Consider the following 22,637-nt stretch of genomic DNA (forward strand, 5'->3'; position numbering starts at 1 on the left):
AATTAAATGATCATCCAGATCATGCATGTGATAATTAACTAACTGTAACATATGTTTACATAGCAAATAAAATTTTTTTCTTTTTAAATTACCCATGGCAATATTTTCTTCTCAGTGTATACTGAATTGATAAAGATTCATTCATTTGCTCTGGAGTTTCAAAAATTTTACCTATCATCAGCTTATACTTTCATTTAATGTGTGTGTTACTCATGGCAATTTTTTGTTATTGTTATTTTCAGAATGCAATGTCTTCTATTTCCAGAGCATACAATGTTCTTATGGAGGTAAATCAATTCTAGAAACACTAGATCTGAAATCTGATCTGCAGTTACTCGAAGCTCATTAAGGAAGGGCAGGAGAGTTGAGGCACAATGTATTGACCATACAGCACTGCTGCAGCTGAATTTAGATGTATTCCATGCATTGAGTTCTGCAACTCCACATACATTTAAGAAAAACTAAACAGTCTATCTCCAGTTTACCAGCAGGTAAAGAATTTCCATACCAGACTAACATATCATTTCCTCATATGGACGCTGGAGATCTAAACATAATTCTGTTTTCATTTAGGTATTCTCTAAACTTTAAAAGTTTAAGCAAAAGCCACAAAGAAACATCTTAGTAATGTTATGTTTGCCAAGTATGTCTGAATAATGCCAACGTAAGAGGTGCTCGAGATCTACATTCTCCAGAATTAAAACAAAACAAAAATAATCAAAATAAAACAATAAAAAAGAAAAGCACATGAATTTGGGATTGAGGTTGGAATAGGAGACAGTTTCAGACCTGGTTTAATCCTGAGAAAGATGGGTCCTGAGAAGTACTAACAGTCATGCTTCTTTTCCTCTTCCCCACTGGAGATTCTAAACACTAAACAGACAATAGAGGGTGGCAGTGCATCAAACAGTATTGCTTACATTGCAACAATGGCCGGCGCAGACAGGCAACACCGAGGCATTAGAGAAAGAACAGGGTAGCCAAATGCCATCCTTCTTCCACCAAGCACTGAGCTTCTCAGTTTTCCAAATAAAAATCACATGCTCAAGAACATTTGAATTCTGGAAAATACTCAGGTTTTTAATGCCATTATAATGTGTCACTGCCTGAAACAGGGATAGCAATGGTGACATTTGGCTCTTTTAATTTATGAAACCAAAGATGGGGAATTTGGATCTGCAATCTTTAGTACCATAATCTGCCCTTCCCCCAAAAAAGATTGTATAGGGGGAAAAATCTTCAGTAAGGAAGAGGTAGAAGGCATTTAGTCACCTTAAAATTTATTTTCATAAGCATGCAGGGCTGATTACTGGAAGAGATGAGCAAATTCACTAAGACTGGAGTGGCTACTCCTAAACATCAAATTCAGAACAATTTTCAAAATAAGAATTTGACTTCAAAAATCAACCTTGAAAGCCCCCCCAAACTTTGTTTTCCAATAAATAGAAAACTACTGGAACAAGCTGACCAAAGAATCCAGTCTCATACAACTGGCATTTTTGAAACTACAATACAGAACACACTAAAAACCAACTACATAAACAAAACACTAATCTAAAATGTTCAAGAACAACATTTAGAATTTGAGTCTTAGTTAAAACACTGCACTTCTTGCCCTAGGGGCTCTCTGAATCTGTGTAACAGCAAGCAGCTCCAAAGTATTCTATTTAATACCTCTAAAGAGGACACAAAATTCGAAAAAGACTTTCATCACCAGGCAATTTGGACTTCCTAACACAACTATATGATTAACAAGCTATTTTCATTTTTAAAGGGGGAGGGGAGAAGCAAAGCGGTATTATCTAGGCCATCATTTAATTTTAAGGCATAAACTATGTCCTGCAATGTCAACACACAGAATAGGGATCACATGAGGATAACAGATCTTAAGTGGGGGAAAATATGGGAAGGAGAAAGCTGGGAAGTGGCCAAAAGATTAGGGTCAAGCTGACAAAATTGCCCCCCAAATTAAGACCAGTATTTTTTTCCCAATTAAATTACCAGGTTTTGCAATAACAATTAAGAACCTGGATGCTTCAAAGAGAGAAGCTACATAATATTTTTTAAAAAGATGCAATTTGGGAATGGGAAGGTAAGTTATATGTAGGTTTAAACACATTAAAAAAAATATTTAGCTCAGCTTTCAATAAAAAAATATTTAACTTCCTAGAACTTGGTCAGACCAACATTAATGTCTCACACATTAACAAATAACACCAGTTCTAATGGTAATAGCTCCAAGTTGGCATTCATACAGGCAAACAAAGGTAAACATTTATAGCTAGACCTAAAAACACCAAACATTTCCTAACAGTTTAATAAAAACAAATGGGAATCTTCCGTCCAAAACATAACAAAACAAAAAAACATAAAAAACGGAGTCCCCAAGTTGTCCTGAAGTTGAGAATTCCTATCAGATCATTAGAGCATAATATGCTTAGTGCATTGCCAATGCTGCCTGTCTGCCCGAGCTCAACAATGAATCAAATGATAAAGCAATTCACTCAGTACACTAATCATTGCAGAAAAAATTTCAACACAGTTAGTTTCTAACTGCAATCATGCGTCACTAGCTTAAAAACCCAATCATCCCATAGAGTTCAACCATTCTGAGACCCCATTGAACACTAATTTGGTTGTATAAACGTTCATTTCACTTCCTTTGAAAGTGGGGGGAGAGGAATGAAGAACCCAACCAAATCATCACCCAAGAAACTGTCAACTACTTTTGAAACAGGCCCAAGAGTTATCCTTTTAAATACACAAATCCAAGGACTGAAGAATTCTCATTATTAACCATGCTCAGTCAGCAAATTTAACACCATGGTGACGGATGGGTCAGTGGTTCCCACACTGGCACAAGCACATATGAATAAAAAAATAACTAAAACTGCTCAACAGTTAAGTAACAGATGATTATAGTTCATTATAAAGCCCTTGGGAATTTTATACTTCCATAAAGATAACTAACCTTGGTTGGATAAGTTTGAGAGAATTTATTTCAAGTTACTAAGTTAATAGAGTTAGCTGATTATCCTTCTAGTACAATCTTTAAAAGCAATTATCAACAGCAAATTAAATTCACTGTGACTTTCTGAAGATCAAAAGTTTACCAAAGCAATTCTTCAAGTTTTCTACTATTTGTTCTTTCATGCAAATAACATTTGACTAACCTTATTACAGTGACGCCCAATACCCATTAGGAAGTTATCTGGTTTAATGTCTCTGTGTATAAAATTCTTTGTATGCACATATTCAATTCTACTGATCATCTGGGGAAAGAAAAAGAAGGGGAGAGATAATTAAGCCATTCCAATTTAGTAATAAAAGAAAGCAAGACATTACTTATCAATTACTTTAGTATCTCAATTATTTTTCACGATCACAGGTATATTTTAATAACTCTATACTCCACAAAGATAAGACAGAATTACATGAAAAGGGCAATCAGACTCTCCATTTATTTCTAGACTGGCGAATATCCAAGCATAAACTCATATCCTTTGGCTTGTTCTTCCAATATTAATGATTTATAAATAAGGCAGCATCTAACCCGACAGGAAGAACTGGTGTTGGCAATTTTTAAATTGCAGAAGTAATAAATTTAGAATTGCTTCCATTATTGTAATCAATTATATAAAGTAAAAACTAAATCATAACTTTTCACTCCCAATCTTACGCCCTCCCCCGAGGTAACCTGTGTTAAAACAGCATGGTGATACCCAGATTTATTTCTACGCTCTTATATACAGACACACATCAACTCGGATATATACTGGGGAATAAGGAATCTTGATCAGTTGACAAATATAGCTATAAGTTGTTACTGTTTTAAATCGAAATAGAAACATTTTATTCACTTTATTCTTGTTTGCTTGTTTTTAATTACACATATCCAAAACATTCCTGAAGTTGGCAGCATATAACTTTTACATAAATGAGGATCTATACATGCTGGGTTTCCTTTGTTTTGCATGGTTTTGGACTCCCCATTTTTTCTCCACACTTATAAATCATATATATTCAAAAACTGAATAGCAAACATGTCATTCTGACAAGTTTTTCTTGAAAATTCTGCCAAGTCAAATGGAGTAGGTCTTAGCATTCTTTTTAATGGCTACAAATAGTTTATGGTATAAAGTTCTCCCCAATCACCCCCAACCCACAACATTCCTATTGTTTCCAGTATTTCTCCACTGTAAGCAGTAATGCTACCAATAAACTTACATATACCCTGCCTACTAGTGCTTTTATTTGCTTAGGCTGTAAGTCACCCACAATTGCAGGGAGAGTTGCTGAACTGAAGGGTGTATTTTTTCATTTTGATAGGTGCCTTTCAAAACAGGTTACTAACAATTCGCTTTTCTACTAGGAGCATTTAAGAGTATTCTTTTCCTCACTAGTGAAGTGATTTCATTTTTTCTAAATTTTGCCAATTTGACAGTTACTACCTCACTTGTACTTCCCTAATACTTAGTTTGGAAATCTGCTCATCTGTACTGACCATTCCAATTTTCTATTCTGTAAACTGTCAATATAGGTATTTTTATCCATTATTGTTTTCAGTTTTCCAAAACTCATCTTTTAACTATTTATGGTATCTCTTTCAAAATAGTTTTAATTTTCAAATGATCAAATATGCCTACTTTTTCTGTAAGATACTTAGAAATTGTATTTGACCATGTTTTCCATATCCAATGACTGCCAACATCATTTTTCTCCCCATTTGTTCTTGCTCTTTCAGTACTATGTGTCAAGATTCTATTTTGTATTTTCCCCCCTTTCCCCAGAGCTCTTATTGTCATGGATATAAATATTCTAAATCTTAGCAGGTTCATCTTGAGAAATGTCTCCTGACGCTGAATCTGTAATCTCTGGCTTAACCATTCATACTCTCAAGGAAGTAAATGTCTATGTCCAAATACCACCTTAGATACAGCAGCAACTTGTGCATTAAGGAAGTAAAACAAAACATTTGGTTCACTTATTGGTCCTTTAGCTAGGACACATTTGTCCTAGCTAAATAATACCCATCATTAAACTGTGATTATTAACTCACTGGGAAAACGACAATTAATGGCCCAAACTACAGATTACTTCAAGTGTCGCCTATCATCTACAGAGTAAGACCTAGCTGTTACCTCCTAGAACAAATGCTTTCCTGCAATCCTGAATTACATTCTTTCTCCCTTGTGACCAGTGCACCCAGAACAGACTTTCATCACATTTTTCTCTGCTAAACTCCAAACTCCTAGAAACAAGAGACTAGTTATGTTTCTCTATACCCCTCTTTTCCTAGTGCTACCTAAGTACAGTAGATGCCCTAAATAAATGTTTCACTGGGTAAATGCCAATGCGTTACTGAGCCTACAGAATATGAAACTTTTATTAGGATTTACTCACGTTAGTTAAAACATATTAAAAGGTTTTTAACCCTTTAATGTTTGAGTCCCTAATGTGTGACCAGTAAAAACAGGGTAATTTGCTAATATGTTAAACTTAGGGAATACCAAGTACTGATTACCAAAAACATGAAGCATTACTTTCTAATCCTTTAAATGTATACTTCCTAAAATTCCACCTCAAATGTTACTTCAGTTTATTACCTCATTTTACTTTCTTATGATATCCGATCTAAATTTTTAAAATGTTTTTCTCTTCCACAGCATTTTTATAAACACTGAATTAACTTGAACCATTTCAACATTTTCCTGCCCTTAAAGAGATTGTGACCAAAACTTAAAATGATAAATTCCTTGACATTTACCTACTATCTTTTACTGTATTATCTGTTTCCTCAAGGTTTATTCTCTGACCTCATTCTCCCATCTTACAGTTGTTTCAAACAAATTTTCTTTTGATAAAAAAAAATCTAAGCTCTGGCTTTAAACATTTTAATCTATCCTCTAGTCAACACACGAACCAAATTCATGACGTCTCCACAACTCCTGATTTTGCTTAGATACTACCAACGGCTGAATTTTCCATCGCTTCAAAACCTTTCCATTGGTCAAAAATTCTTTCTTAATTAAATTATTTCAGTGCCTTATTTTCCTCATGTACTCTGAACCTTTCTCCAAACAATCTTGTAAGGAAACTTCCTATATTCAACACTAAAACAAATATACTACATCTGATAGAGTAGCCTGAAAACGACTAGTCTACAGGTGAGTAATAAACCAGTATGATCTGTTTTTGCCCTATACCCATAGTTAAACATCTGAGTCATTATCAGAGTAGTACACCTGAATGAGTACATCCTACTGTTTTATCTTTCTTTGCTGATCCTAAGGTTAAACAGTGACACACAGGTTTATAAACATTTAAATTACAGTTACATAGTGGAAGAGTCGTATTCTCAAGTTCTAATTCTCATCAAAATTACACATACCTGGTCAGCTAACATAAGTACAGTTTTCATTGTGAACCTTCTTGAACAGAAATTGAAGAGATCTTCGAGGCTGGGTCCAAGAAGATCCATGACTAGAACATTGTAGTCTTTTTCCTGACCATACCACCTAACGAAACAAAAGGGGAAAAGGAAAAGCGAAGGAATTATGAAAAGCTGATTACCACTTAACATCACATTAAAAAAATTCTTAAACCTTAAGCATAAGTTTTCCCTCTCTGGTTCAGATGATGAACCCACCGAATGAGTGCACTGTCCAACACAAAATACTGGTGAGGAGACTTTTCTTCTGTTAAGTGACCCAACTGTCCCATTTAGATAGGACTTGCCTTGCAGCCTTAACACTCCTCTTACCAGGGCAGTTGAACTCTATACCCATCTGCCACTCATTCCTGTGACCTCAGGCAAGTTCCTTAATCCCACTTGGTCTTACTTCCTAATTGAAGAAATGAAGACGACTATGCATATCAGTCATTTCAAAACATTTCAGAAAACAAAGATCTCTAATATTGTATCTCCTGTCCCATTCCCCACCAAATTGTATTTAATCAATAATAACATATCCTTAAAACAAACAAAAAAAAACCCAGAATCACATTTTTTTGTCTAAGTTTCAGATTACGGAAAATAATCAGTATCACCACAAAGACAACACTTGCTTTTGACAGGAATCATGTTTTCCTTGCCCCTTGCTGTATTACTGTGGATAAATAATACACTGTCCACTATAACTCAAGGAATATCTGCATCTAATTTCAGAGACTCCAAGGACTGTGAATCATTGCAGTAAATGATTTCAAGTTTCCATGACTATAATTCCAGTAAGAGTACTTTCCTAAAAAATCAACACTATCATTTATTTCAAACTTATCTAGATTACAAATTCTGCTTGGAAAAAAAAAAAAACAACTGACAAATATTTAAAATGCTTTTTTAAAGAAACTTATTTCTGCCCTGGCTGGTGTGGCCCAGTGGACTGCATCCTGAGGCCCGAAAAGTCGCTGGTTCAATTCTGTCAGGAGGGCTCGTGCCTGGGTTGCTGGCCAGGTCCCCAGTTGGCGGCATGCGAGTGGCAAACAATCAACATTTTGCATTTCAATGTTTCTCTCCCTTCCCCCGCCCTCCAAAAATAAGTATTTTTTTTTTAAAAAAGAAACTTATTTTAAAGCTAGACTGGAGCAATTTCTTGGTTAACTCCAAAAAGAACTGATACCAATTATTTACCATATTTGAAAAGTTTGTGTTTTTAAAATATTTCAAAAGACGGAGGGAAAAAACCTGTCAAAAGCATTAACAAGTATCGGTCCAGAGGGAAACTTAGTGCTATTTTAAAAAATTTTTGCTCTCATGTTGTTTTGTTGATACATGTCAATTAAAAAAATCAAGATTAAAACTAGAATATGGTTACTTGACATTTTAATAATTCTATTTTCTAGAAGTTGGTCATTTTGAGAAAGCACCTGGTCTGTCCCCAACCAAGCTCTTGGTTATAAATCCCAGGGAAACAAATAACTCTCTAGACACTGGCTTTTGTATCGGTCCTACTGAAGACATGGGTGGACTTTTTTCATGGTGGGACGGCCAGAGATGGGACATTGGAAACCCAGAGAGCAGCCTCTATTTCCACATGAATAAACCATGCCACACCACAAGCTCCCCCATGTGTGGGTCCTTAGAATGCTTTCCTTGTGATCCCATGGAATAGCCTAATTTCCACAGACAAGAGGACTAGGCTTAGCATGACTGAATTTGTTCAACCTGTTGAAGTGTAGAAAGGAACTTTCTATGTGTTCCTTTCTACACTTTAGCTTCAACAGTTCTTGACAATTACCCCACAAACATGATACATGATTAACTGCCACCAAAGACACAAAAAGAATTCATTTCACTGCAGAAAATACCCCAAAATAAATACCCAATAATAAGTTATAGCAAATATTTAATATAAATCTAATTTATCCAGGTTATTACGAAAAGAGAAATTATTCTACACAAGAATACCAAATCCAGACAGAGTGGAGGTAGTGAGAGGAAGGCACAAAAAATCAAAGGTAGAAGGGAAAGCATAAATCTCTCATAAGACTACATCTCATCTCTTTATCAGCAGATCTGCACTAACGGCTCACTGACAAAGCTACAATAAGCAAATTTTACAACCATCCATCTAAGCCCCAGTCCAAATCCAAAATGTAAAACACACAAATTCATACTTCGTATCTTCATGCAATTAATTACACGATTTCATAAAGCACATTTTGAGAAGTCATCTGCAAAATAAGCTTAACAAAATATAACATTTAGAAACCAGAAATCTTATGATAATAATTAGAAACCAGAATTAGATGAATTCAAAACCACACTGTTAGACTTCTGGCCAAGATGGAGGCATAGGTAGACACACTGTGCCTCCTTACATAACCAAAAGAAGGACAACAACAATTTAAAAACAAAAAACAACCAGAACTGACAGAAAATTAAACTCTATGGAAGTCCAACAACCAAGGACATAAAGAAGAAACATTCATCCAGACTGGATGGGCAGGGGAGGAGACGGGCAGCTGGGCAGAGAAGACTCGTGGCAAGGCGGTGGCTAGTGGAACCAGCGAGGTGGCGGACTGTGGAGCGGGATGGGCAAAGCTGCAGCTGGCCTGCCAGGCAGCAGCTGGTGGATAGGGTGACAGACCCAGCAATCCAGAGTTCCAATGCAGGGAAATAAACCACTCAAACCCTCAAACCACTGACTGAAAACACCTGTGGGGGTTGAGGCAGCAGCAGGAGAAACTCCCAGCCTCACAGGAGAGTTCGTTGGGAGAGACCCACAGGGGCCTAGAACATACACAAGCCACCCACTCGGGAAGCAGCACCAGAAAGGCCCACTTTGATTGTGGGTAGCATAGGGAGTGACTGAAAACTAGCAGAGTGGAGCAATCGTCATTGCTCCCTCCCAGACCCCTCCCCCATGTACAGCGTCATAGCACAGCGACCAGTGTTACCCCGCCCTGGTGAACACATAAGGCTCCCCCACATTACATAACAGGCGTGCCAAGACAAAAAGTGGCCCAAATTAAAGAACATATCAAAGCGCCAGAAAAAATACAACTAAGCAAACAAGAGATAGCCAACCTATCAGATGCACAGTTCAAAACACTGGTAATCAGGATGCTCACAGAATTGGATGAATTTGGTCACAGATTAGATGACAAAATGAAGGCTATGCTAAGAAAAACAAAGGAAACTTTGTACAGGGAACCAATAGTGATGGGAAGGAAACGAACTCAAATCAATGGTGCGGACCAGAAGAAAGAAACATCCAACCAGAAAAGAACGAAGAAACAAGAATTCAAAAAAATGAGGAGAGGCTTAGGAACCTCCAGGACATCTTGAAACGTTCTAACATCCGAATCATAGGGGTGCCAGAAGAAGAGGAAGAGCAAGAAATTGAAAACTTATTTGAACAAATAATGAAGGAGGACTTCCCCAATCTGGCAAAGGAAATAGACTTCCAGGAAGTCCAGGAAGCTCAGAGTCCCAAAGGAGCTGGACCCAAAGAGGAACACACCAAGGCACATCATGATTACATTACCCAAGATTAAAGAGAAGGAGAGAATCTTAGAAGCAGCAAGAGAAAAGGACACAGTTACCTACAAAGGAGTTCCCATAAGACTGTCAGCTGATTTCTCAAAAGAGACCGTACTGGCAAGAAGGGGCTGGAAAGAAGTATTCCAAGTCATGAAAGGCAAGGACCTACATCCAAGATTGCTCTATCCAGCAAAGCTTTCATTTAGAATGGAAGGGCAGGTGAAGTGCTTCTCAGATAAGGTCAAGTTAAAGGAGTTCATCATCACGAAGACTTTATTATATGAAATGTTAAAGGAATTTATCTAGGAAAAAGATCAAAAATATGAACAGTAAAATTGACAGCAAACTCACAGTTATTAACAACCACACCTAAAATAAAAACAAAAGCAAACAACTAGAACAGGAACAGAACCACAGAAATGGAGATCACATGGAGGGTTATCGATAGGAGAGTGGGAGGGGGAGACAGGGGGAAAAGGTACAGAGAATAAGTAGCATAAATGGTAGGTAGAAAATAGACAGGGGGAGGGTAAGAATAGTATAAGAAATGTAGAAGCCAAAGAACTCATATGTATGACCCATGGACATGAACTATAGGGGGGGAATGTGGGAGGGAGGGGGTGTGCAGGATGGAGTGGAGTGAAGGGGGGGGAAATGCGACAACTGTAATAGCATAATCAATAAAATGTATTTTTTAAAAAACCACACTGTTTTAAAAAAAATATCAAGGCTTTATTTTGCCTTTTTTTCCTTATTTGCCTAAGTGTGTAAGACCCTTCTCAAGGTGAAGAAGATAAGTGGTTCATAAAAACAGCTAAAAAATATGTTTCAAAGGCATTTTTCTCCATGGAATAACCATGCATTTCTAAAACATCAGATCTTCATCCTGTGTAGACTGATACTGTTAACTCCTTAAAAAGGACAGCTGTTTCTAATGTTCATACATGCTTTTGTTCAAGAAATATACAATATAGCTTATTTCTCTAGACTTAACACCTCATATCCTCCCCATCTGTGCTTTCCACCTGTCTAATTTATCCAGACATTATTACACACAGATCAGAAGCCCGGAACAGTCTTCTGCTTATCCATACCCTACTCACTCAGTTTCTACCTTTACCTCTTATGTTTCCCACTTCTATTGTGAGAGCTTCTCATTCTCACTACTACTCACAAAGAGAGGTACCTTAAGGTCTGAAGAATATGCTAAGAGAAGGCAAGGTCCCCTTCTCTGTTCTTAATCTCCTTCCCCTAAACCACATCCAAACTAAATCTAGTTTAAAAATTATGACACATACAAAAGCACAAATGTTAGAGGACACATTCACAAGGCACCGGGGCCAACAAAAATGTTAACAGAATTCAGAAAACCAAAACATCATGGGAACTACATTTGTCCAAAGAAGTCTCATGCAAATGACCTGTTGTTACAGGTCAGATCCTGAAGGAGGGACAATATTCTGAAAGGGAAGGTAGAAAAGGGCATGCCTGGCAAGGGCAAGAACAGATCTAAACAAAGGAGAATCAAAGCCATCGGTAGTTTCAGGCTATATTATACACTCTCGAATGTCAGGCTGAAGAGCTTTTAAATTCTCTAAATAATTGGGGGAATTAACAATAGAGTGTGGCCGGGGCATAGTATAATCAAGCCAGTATTTTAGAGTAGCCTTGGCATCAGTATGCAATATGAAAATAGGGGAAGGAATAACAATGATATGGGTACCAATAATTACAAGTGTTATATTATAGTTGGAGATCTGAGGCTAGGGGTTTCTATTTGAGAAATCTCTTTATAAAAATGGAAATGTCTTAGAAAAGAAATGACTGAAATAAACTATTTTTAAGTATTGCTATGAAACCTAAGAACTTCCAAGAACAACAGATCAGTATACTTATGTACATAGTTCAAATTAAAGCATTCAATTATGTTCCATTCCTGTGACTAGGACAATAATAACAGATAATAATATATTTGTTTATTGTAGGTACTCCCCTTCAAACTATCAACTTGATAGGTGTGAAGGTTAGTTTCATGGGTCAACCTGACTGAGCTAAGGGATACTGAGTAAACCATCGTTTTGGGTTGTCAACAAAGGTGCCTTTGGAGAATAGCATTTGAATGACAGACTGAGTAATAAAGATCACCCACCCCAAGGTGAGGGCCTGAACAGAATAAAAAGTCAGAAGAAAGAAATTGCTCTCTTCATGACATCCATCCTCCTGATTTTTAGGCCTCTAGGCTTGAGCTAGAACTACACTGGTTTTCCTAGGCCTCCAGCTTGTAGACCACAGATCACAGAACTTTTTAGCTTCTTAAATGTACGAGCCAATCCCTCATAATCTCTTTCTATATGCAATCCATTGGTCCTGTTTCTCTAGAAAATCCTTATACAATAGAGGCAGCCTCCTTATCTGTCTGGTTCACAACTCTATATTCCCAGCATCCAGCACAATGCCTTACACACGGGAAATGCTCAGTTAACATTTGCTAAATTAAAGAATGAAAAGCCAAATAGGAGGCTATAAATAGTAAGTGCTTGATTTGACAGATAAGGAAAACAAAAGAGGGAATTCAAAATACTCCCTGCATTGAAAGTTTAAAGTCAACAGCAAGTACCTACTCATCTTTGATTCAAATAAGCCAAAAATTATAAAAGTTTAAAAATGACAATTTCAATAGGCAAATATATTTTCCTATGCCATCTTCAGGTTATTAATGTCAGTCTTCACTGAACAAGTAAAAAGTATAAGCACTGATTCAGTGCTATACTATACCCATTTTCATAGCACCTGCATTTTCAAGACACTGTCTTAAACTTACTCTTAACAAGACATCACCTAACTTTTATGTTCCTTTTAATGAGAGTAGAAAACAAGAACCTTGTTTAGTACAACCTTGTTGAACTCGAAGAACTAGCTCAAGCTCTCCCTTTAGGCTGTTAATACTAACAGTTCCAGCCACCGGGTTCTATTTTGCTATGTTCTTTTGATGTTCCCATACATTTAATACTTGCATGTACCATTCTCGCTGCCATCTGGGATCAAACCCGTAACCCAGGTAAAGTGCCCGGACCAGGAATCAAATCCACAACTTTTTGGTGTACAGGACCACGCTCCAACCAACAAAGACACCTGGCTGGGCTGTTTGTACCATTCTTAATAGTATGATTTTGCCATTTATAATGGAGATAGAGTCTTAAAATTATAGACACCTCTTCCTCCCATCCTTAAACAGTGCTCAACCTACCATGAGACAAAGAAATTACCTACAGGCAATTCTTGTTTATCATTTCCTATACCACTCTTTCTTTCTACTTCTTACTGTAATGATGTCATGTTGGCTTCTTTCCCTTTTCCTTTTTTTTTTGATATGTGTGTTTGTGTGTGTGGTTAACAATTCATTTACAGCAATTAAAGGCAGTTCCTTATCCCACTCCCCTCCTAAATTACCAGGGTCCAACAGTAAGGCATCCTTACCCATAACACACAGCCACCTATTCTTAAGCTAAGTTCTTGAGTCTCTAAAATCACCAGGCCTTCCGGTACTGCAGCCATTTGTTGATCACTTCTCAAAGCTGCAGCGATCTGTGAACTTGAGTCTCAGACACTGTAGCCTTAAACTATCAATACTTTTTAAGCTCTATCTTATTAACAACATCCATCATGAAAACATAACCAATAATGCAAGACAGATTCGACACCTTTTTGATTCAGTCTGAATGTTAGTTAACTCCTGGTTTTCTACTCTTGGTTTTTCACCTCTTGTACGTGCCCTGACCAGGAATCAACCAGCAACCTTTTGCTTTGTGGGATGACACCGACCAACTGAGCCACACGGGTCAGGGCTGTTCAACTTTCTTACCTGGCTGATTTTCTCACCTTCATAATCTCACACTTCCGGGGAAGACATTAGCAAGCATGAAATACTAGCTTAAAACTGAACAACACTAGGAAGGAAAAGAAAAGAAAATACTGGAACTCCACCAACTGAGACCAATCCTGTATCAAATGTATTTAAGTCACAATTACTAAGAAGTTGTGTTGTGGGGGTTGGAGCAACTTACTCTACACTACAAGCTCTAAATCTTTTGGGTGCCATGGACCCTCCCTCCACTTTCATTGTCTGATGAAGCCTATAGATCCCTTTCTCAGGATGTTTTAAATGCAAAGTAAAATACACAAAATTATAAAGGAAACCTAATCCAGTTATTATAAAATTGCTTAAAAAAATCAATTTTATAGTAATGTATATGCAGTTTATTAATGCATTAAATAATAAAATATAGGGAGCAGGTCTAATACTATAATTTTGAAGTAGTGATGACTATTTTGAGATACTCGTGACAATGTGGCATGAAAATATGTGATTTGTATTGGTGACACAAAGCCATAGGTATGCTTAGCTGGGGTTTCTTAAATACATTTATAATAGAACTAATAGATTTAGCTAGAGTCATAAAAATAAACATGTAAATTTTTTCCTATCCAAATTCAACAACCTCTTGGAAAGTGGGGGTTGAGGGTATCTTTGAACCATGTTAGAAATCCATGCTCTAAGGTGATTTTTAAGGTACTTAAATAGACTGCAGAATAAGACCTAAAATTTGGGCATCATGTGCTATGTTTTTGCACAGAACACTCTTGACTAGAATGATTTATTTTTCTCCTTCATCCTGACCCATCTAATTGTCACTACTAATCCTTTCCTCACAATATAATCCCTAAGACCCTTTAATTATGCTGCAACATTCTCATTTCTCAGTCTCCTCGTTCTTTGCTTGCCCTCTGCCTTCGAAGATATATATAAATTTTCCTTATAAAAACACAAAAACATGCTGTGATACATATCACTATACACTACAAAAGCTACTATTCCTTTATCCACTCAATATATATGTTGGGTAAGAAAACACACACATACACAAGAAAATAAAAAGAGGGAAGATGGCCAGGTGAAAGGGTGGGTGGGGGTTAGGAGCTTACCTGAGGCTTGGCATTCACAAGAAACAGAAAGTAGCCAGTAGCCACCATGACTGATACATAGTGAGACAAGATCACCTTATTTTCTCCTTCACGAATTAACTTGTTAAAACCTAGTTTGTATCTGCCATCTTATTCTCATTTTTTTCTTGGTTCCGAGTAAGATGGTTATCATGCTTGTCATATTACCCAAAACTCTATTTCAAAGATCACAAGTTATCTGATTTTTGTCAATCTTTTTTGTCACTGCTCTAACATTGGTAGTGGGGGTACTGGAGACAGTGTGTGGAGAACCAGGCGCTTCAAGGGGATACAAGTATTAAAATATCGTTTCCACTAATAAATGGTCAATATACCTACAATTTTCACTACTAATTATGAAGGCTTGATCAAATCTTTTCTAACAGGCAAATATGTACACAGAGACACAAAGTATACTAATGATTGTACAGGGCTGGAAGAATATGGAGATTGATCGCTAATAGGTTCAAGGCTTCTTTTAGGGATAATGAAAATATTCTAAAACCAGATTATGGTGGTTACACAACTCTGTACCTATCCTAAAAGCCAATAAAGTGTACACTTGAAATAGATGAAGCTTTATGTATAGAAATTATCTCAATAAAACCATGATTTCCCCCCAAAATCTGCTTCTCCAGTCTGAATATTTATTAAGCACTTATTATGTAGCTGATCCTGCAGATTAAGTGCTACAGGCATCTTAAGGTTTAGGAGAACAGATAAATGACAAAAGCAACCATAAAGTTACAAAATATAGAGGAGGGAGCAATTTATTCAGAGAAGATAAAAGGTTTCCTAGAAAAGTCAGCATCTCAGCTAAATTTTGAAAGATGCCTGGGTTACTACTGTGTTACCTTCCTAAATACTTTACTAGGTCTAGTAGCTCCCCTATGGGTTCATGGAGCCATTTCTCTGCTGTGAAAACCAATGCCTCTACCCCATCATCTTCCAAAACAGGAAAAGTTTCATATACACGAGGAACTCCAAAATCTGGTCTCTGTCAGGTTATTCTTTATTTTATATACTTAACCCCCCACCCTCAGACCATATCCTTAAGTCGACAGTTATTTACTAAACATCATTATGTACTGGGCTTCATTACAGAGAAACCCCAAACCCTTTAAAAATCTCATTTCTTGTCTGTCTCCTGAATGTATATTATCTTTTCCTAAAAACTACCTTCTTTTTGCCCTTCCTGCTGTGGTTCAGTGGATCGAGCTCCAGCCTGCAAACCAGAAGATCACAGGTTTGATTCCCAGGCAGAGCACGAGTCTGGGTTGCGGCCCAGGTTCCCCAGCTGAGAGGCAACCAATCTACGTATCTCTGGCACATTGCTGTTTTTCTCCCTCTTTCTCCCTTCTCACACTTCTAGGTAATCATTTCTAAAAAGTAAATAAAGTATTTTAAAAAGAAAACTGTCTTCTTTTTGACTTCAACAGCCCATTATCCCAATTCTATTCTCTTGTTTGGTTAATCTGAATTTCCATTAAGGAGTTCAGTCCTCATCCTCAACTTACTTTCTCCACTATCACTTCTATGCTGATCTTGCTCATATCTCTCCCTGGTCCTAATACCCTGGCTAAGTTTAGCTCTGTATTTTTCTGCTACTAACTTGACTATGTAAGAGTTAAACTTGGGATACAATATCACTTTAAGCTCAACATGTCCTTTTCATAAAATCCACCTTAATGACATTATAGTGTGTGAGGGAAACCAAAATTCTCCCACCCCAATATATGCCTTCTGGGATACCGATTTTAAGCTGGCTATTGAAACAAGATTCAGAACAAACCTTTCACCCTCCCCCTTACCTGCCTAAAGTAAGGCAGACAGAAAAACAGGCCAGGTGTCTCAGTTGGTTAGAGCACCTTCCCGATACTGCCAGGTTTCCAGTTGGATTCCTCCTGGCCAGGGCACATGCAAGAATCAACCAATGAATGCATAAATAAGTGGAACAACAAACTGGTATTTCTTTCTCTCTCTAAAATCAATAATTTAAAAAGAAAGAACCTGCTTAAAGGAAAGGGAACAACACCTTAACATAATAATATAAAATGTAGCAGATTGGGAGAAATTTAGCAAAGCCTGTTTGAACTTTCTTCTGTGCACCATTGTTTCTGGGTGGCCAGCAAGAACTTAGCATCTTTGCTCTCGCTTATCTACCTGCAGATTGTGGGCTTTAAATTGCTAGGTCCCTGCCCCCTTTTCTTCTTTGCCCCAAAATGGCACACATAAAAATCTCAACTGCCCAATGTATCTTTGGGTCTCACATATTTTTATGGCACCCTTGTATATATACATCCATAGTTTTGGACATTTTCTCCTGTTAACCTGTCTCATGTTAACTTGATTATTAACTCAGGTAGAACTTAGAAGGTGAGATTAAAGTTATTTTTTGACCCACCCCCCAACATCTGTCAGTTTAGGGAAATGAACTTCCTGATGTTGCTCAACTAGAGCCAAAATAAATTCCAAAAAGCCAATACCACTGAGTATGTGCCTTGGGCAATGCAATTAAATGTGTATAAGCCATAACTTCCTACAGGGCTCCATTAAAAAAAGTAAATGCACAGATATAAAATAAAAGCAGAATTTCTTTATTATGGATCATGCCTTCTCTTTACCCAACATTATTCTAAGAAATATAAAAGATATTCTAACAGCAAGACACGGTTCTTTCCCTCAAGGAGTTTCTAGAAAGCTTTCTTGTAGGGATGCATCTGAGAGGTGAATAGGAAAATGATTTCACATATTGGTTTTCAGAAATCAAAGCATTTGACTCTATGAGATTATAGTGTACTTTCCAGTACCATGTTTCCTGGTATAGGATTTCCTGAATGAAACCTCCTAATTCATAGGAGGTAAGTAAAAATCCAACCGCACCAAAATGTAGTTCTAGGGAAGGTTGGGGGTTGGTGAATGTGGACAGGAAAGCACTATTATTAATCTCAGAAATATGGTACAGTACACTGGTTACTATACTTTGCTGTACATCACAAACAACCCAGAGCTGTTATAACTTGTGGTGACTATGTTATACTCCAAACCAATTAAATCTAAGTAGTTCAGGTTAGTTAGAAGCCAGGTGTCAAAAATTTTTAAGTCCTCCAATGTGCAGCAAAGTTTGAGAACTGCTAACAGAGCTGAAAGGAGCAGTAAGATCTATTCAAATAACATATGAGCTATTCGACTTTAGGCAAATAACCACTCTGACTCACACAATTGATATGAAAACCCAACTTAAGAGGACTGTTATAATGACTAAATGAGACCAGGTACAATGCCTGAAAATGGTCAACTATTTTTTTTTTCTTGCATGTAGATAAAAAGGAATATTTAGCTACACTGAATTCAACCAACCACCCACTTATTTCAATAGCATGTACCAATGTTATGAATAAAAGGCAACTATACATTAAAGTCAGAACAAATCATTACTACATCAGAGAATGGGAGGCATATTTTCTTATGATCCCATGAATCTATATAATACATTAAAAAACTCTTAAGACCTAGCTGATCTCACAAAACCCCTTTTTGTAAATGAAAGCTGACATTACAAATTATAGGATTCATTCCAGGTCCACATCTATATGACATCATAGTCGAATCCCAACTCTCATTGCAACTTTTCCATTTCCCTTTATATTGAGGATCGAATGTACTCTCCAGCTAAACCTTTTTGTACAGCACTTCCAAAGTCCCCTTAAAAAATACATATCCCAATGATAACTTACAGATTAGGAAAAAGCAGTATTTTAGTCCTTCAATAGAGAACCAGGTGAAGAGGTCAACTGCCACTAATGTATTCACCACCCCTACCCGATTATTTTATTAGGTAAATCTAATAGTGTACTTCATGGCAATAGACAGACTACTAACCTGTAGTCATGAGTAGACTAGTAACATCAAATCCAGAAAAAGCAGTATGTAACTGTAATCCAAAAGACCAATTAAGAAAAAGAACCTATGTTGTCACAGAACATAGCTTTCCAAAGATTATCACTACTTTTTTAAAAATCAAATATTCTTTATCTCAACAGGGAGTGTGGGTTACCCCAGTGCATGCATTTGTACACACTGATTCAATGGCACATTAAAAACTGTCCATTGCACTCTGTAATTACATCTCATTTTTTAAAAATCCCATTAAGATATGCATTTGTCCATGGTTTATGATTACTGGTCATTCAAAATTTCAAGAACCACCTTTGATAGTATTGAAAACAAAAACAGTAACAAAAGCAACATATTAACTAGGTAATCATTTATATTACGAAAGCTATTAAGGTACTAACTTAACCTCACAAAAACCTTTAAGTTCAAGGACTGATTTTTAATATAAACAGAATAAGCATAAAAGATGCAATTTATAAACAGTGCTTCAAATTCTAGTTTTTTAATAGAGTTCTTGACATTAAAGTTATTACTATAAACATTGATAATGAGAAAATCTTGCTTAAATATACTTTGAAACAAAATGATACAACTCTAAAAATAAAGCAAGGTAGTAAAATCCACGTACTCTACTACACAAGTTCACTAATATATACTCCAATTTAAAATACAAATTAATAACATCCAACGAAAATTCTCATCCTGCAATCCATGGATTCTAATTGGAGAATAAGAATTATAAGCAGCTAGTTAAAGTAAAGGAGGCAAAGTATGGCTCTGCAGCTTCAAATGAAAAGGTGCAGGGCATGCGAGTGGGCACGATCTGACCTTGATGTAAGGTGAAAATGGTTCACAGGAAAATTCAGAGTGAGGAGACTCTAAAGTCAAGAGTCTACCTTGTATTGAGGTATTGGGCTATACCTCTCAGGTTTCATCCAGCTCAGAAATGCTACCTAAGCATCATTACATCATTCCATAACTAGGAATCCATTAGAAGCCAATACTAAACATCTTTAGTATGCTTCGGATTCAGATACTCCAGGAGTTAAAAAATCACAATTCTCGTGTATCCAGTGATCTCCCTAATAAAGACATACCCAGTACAGATGTCACCTTTGTTCTCAGGTAACAGCAGTAGGACTTATTTACAGGATATATCCTCAGTGCCAAAAAGCAAAGATTACAATTTAAGCTGCTTTTAACACTGAAGAGTAAGGATTAACTAGTACTTCAAAAATATTTTCTAGAATACTTGACATTCAGAGGGCAAAAAATAGTTAAAAAACAAGGAAACAACAATTCTCCTGCCCCTCCCATCTTCTTTATTCATGATTTCCTTATAAAAGTAGATCCCACTAATTTACTTCCCTCTAAATGATAACCTATGGTTTACCTGATGGAGATGTCATTTTCCAGAATCTTGAGTGGTGTCTTAACTAAGTAACGTTCCAAGGTAAGATCTAGACATGACATTGAACTGTGATGAAATGCTTTCTAACTACTATATGAAAACAAGTCTTAAAATTTCCAAACTGAAACTTTTGGTATCAACTAGGCCAATGACTCTAAGTAGGAACACTTATTCAAACAAATCTCTATGAAAATGCTCATATGCAAAACTTTTTCCAGTTAAGTAGGAAACCCTAAATCTTTCTGTCCAGCACTCTCCCACTCCAAAGAAATGAGAAAATATCTAAGTTGGTAACATTTTTTTAATTTCATTTTTTAAAAAAGATTTTATGTATTTATTTTTAGAGAGAGGGGAAAGGAGGGAGAATGAAAGGGAAAGAAACAGCAATGTTCAAGAGAAATATTGAGCAGCTGCCTCTCACTTGCCCCCAACTGGGGACGTGGCCTGCAACCCATGTGCCCTAACTGGGAATTGAACCAGCGACCTTTCTGTTCACAGGCCAGCACTCAATCCACTGAGCCACGCCAGCAAGGGTCTTTTTATTTCATAGATGAGGAAAATGACAGGCCCAAAGAGGTTAAGGGACTGAGGACCCCAGGTCACTCAGTCAATACCACACAGCTGATCTAGAGCTATACCATAATTATTTCTTTAGAAAACATTCAGACTGTCACAAAGAAAGGGACGGTTGTAACAAATACACTAATTTTGTTCCCAGAGGCCAATTCACAAGGATCAAGAATTTTAGTTTCTTAAAAATATCAGACATCATCCTCCTTTCATTCTTGCTCTTTACACTGGATGCTATGCCTCTGGGTAACAACAGCTATCTTGATAAGGCCCTTACTCTGTAAGGACCTGATCAGCCAGGTCTGCTTTACAGGTCAGGTAAAGGATATGTCAAAGTATATTAAAGAAAATAGGCAGGGAAGGCCTAGAATAGGTGTAAATGCAGCAAAATCCAAAATTTTAAAATTAGCTGCAACACTTCTAAAACAATGGGTAACATGTAGATTGTCTTACTTAATGTAGTTGAAGTCAATTTCATTCATTATTTACCAAATAAATATTTATTGAATGTACATGATGTGTCGGTGATTTGGAAGCAGAAGGGAACAAAATGAGGGGATGGGCAATGTTGCCACCCAAATAAAGACTCATGTACATCTTTCTTACCCTTTCTGCGTTCGTGACCGTCCTCTCACACTTAAAAAAACCAATGAACCACTTTTGTGTCTATGTACCAACTCTACCACTCCTAAAACAAATCTACTAGTTCCCCACCCTCATCCAATTACTACATTCTGCCTGAGACTACTCCCATAAGCTATACTCTGTTCTTGAATGCCTGCCCCAACCAGTTTATCAAGCTCTCTTCCTCAGAGCCAGATCCTAAAATCCCATCTCCTCTCCCAGAAAGCCTTAATTTGAAGGCCAGGGTAACTTCTCTTTAGCTCCACCCACAGACAGTTTAAACTGTAACTACCACGACTCTGCACATAACTTATAAATAACAGACGCCTATTATTTTGTTCACAAGTGGGTTTCCTTTATTCATTAATAAGTATATTAACTACTGCCCTTGTTGGTATGCACCAGCCTTGTCCTTAAATAAAAGCTACTGGATAAAAGGGAATACATTTAATTTGGGGTTAGCACTGAAAACTCCAGGTGCTTTTTTTTTTTTATTTGCTTAATGCAAATGATTTGTGAAACTTATAAAATCTCCCAACATGGATGAACCTAAAAAGAATTATGCTAAGCGAGAGAAGCCAAACACAAATGTTACGTCATATATGATTACATTTACATGAAATTCTACAAAAACTAGTGATGAAAAGCAAATCAGTGGGGGCCAGGGATAGAGAGATTACATGCAAAGGGAAAAGTTTCCCACTTTTAGGCTAATGCAATGGACAATTTCTTTGAGAAGAAACAGAGCTAGGTATTTCAATCAGAATGAAAATTCTTTCACAACAACAAATTAATTTTCCCAAAGTTTTTTTTTTTTAAATGGATGGGAATCATAATTTACTTTCACTCACACATTTTAGCATTCAATTTCTCTGTTTAAAATGTCTATCAGCATTGGAAATTGTTTAAGGATAGTGTTACTTTGTTTCCACATTAGAATGAATGTATGTAATCTAGTCTTTAATTCAAGATTTGAGCAATAGAAATTGGAATAGAAAGAGGCTATAGTAAATACTAATTCCATTTAATTCTCAACTATCTCTGGATATTTTTGAGTTATTGTTCAAAAACCAGTGGGCTTAAAGCTATATTTTACTCTCTTTTCTAGGAAAAGTCTTTAATCTCAAAAGTCAAACTACAGCCCTT

General features: G+C 36.7%; 1 protein-coding gene across 7 annotated transcripts in view; it reads right to left on the reverse strand.

Moving 5' to 3' along the window:
• The window catches only part of CSNK1A1 (casein kinase 1 alpha 1), a 42,782-nt gene that overhangs the window by 18,244 nt on the left and 1,901 nt on the right, over window positions 1–22,637 (reverse strand). For 5 of the 7 annotated variants that reach the window (XR_006653504.3, XM_024577129.4, XM_024577128.4 and 2 more), the window contains exons 3-5: window positions 6,392–6,518; window positions 3,174–3,272; window positions 790–873 (exon numbers count right to left, since the gene is read on the reverse strand). Coding sequence is in view for 5 of the 7 variants with exons in the window: in XM_024577129.4 (XP_024432897.2) it covers window positions 790–873; window positions 3,174–3,272; window positions 6,392–6,518 (310 nt within the window). In the remaining 2 variants the exon portion in view is untranslated. The remainder of the gene's footprint in view (window positions 1–789; window positions 874–3,173; window positions 3,273–6,391; window positions 6,519–22,637) is intronic. The other 2 variants (XR_006653505.3, XM_024577130.4) reach the window with 1 other exon arrangement.

This window comes from Desmodus rotundus, chromosome 6, assembly GCF_022682495.2.
Source record: "Desmodus rotundus isolate HL8 chromosome 6, HLdesRot8A.1, whole genome shotgun sequence".
In the NCBI taxonomy this organism is placed as follows: domain Eukaryota; kingdom Metazoa; phylum Chordata; class Mammalia; order Chiroptera; family Phyllostomidae; genus Desmodus; species Desmodus rotundus.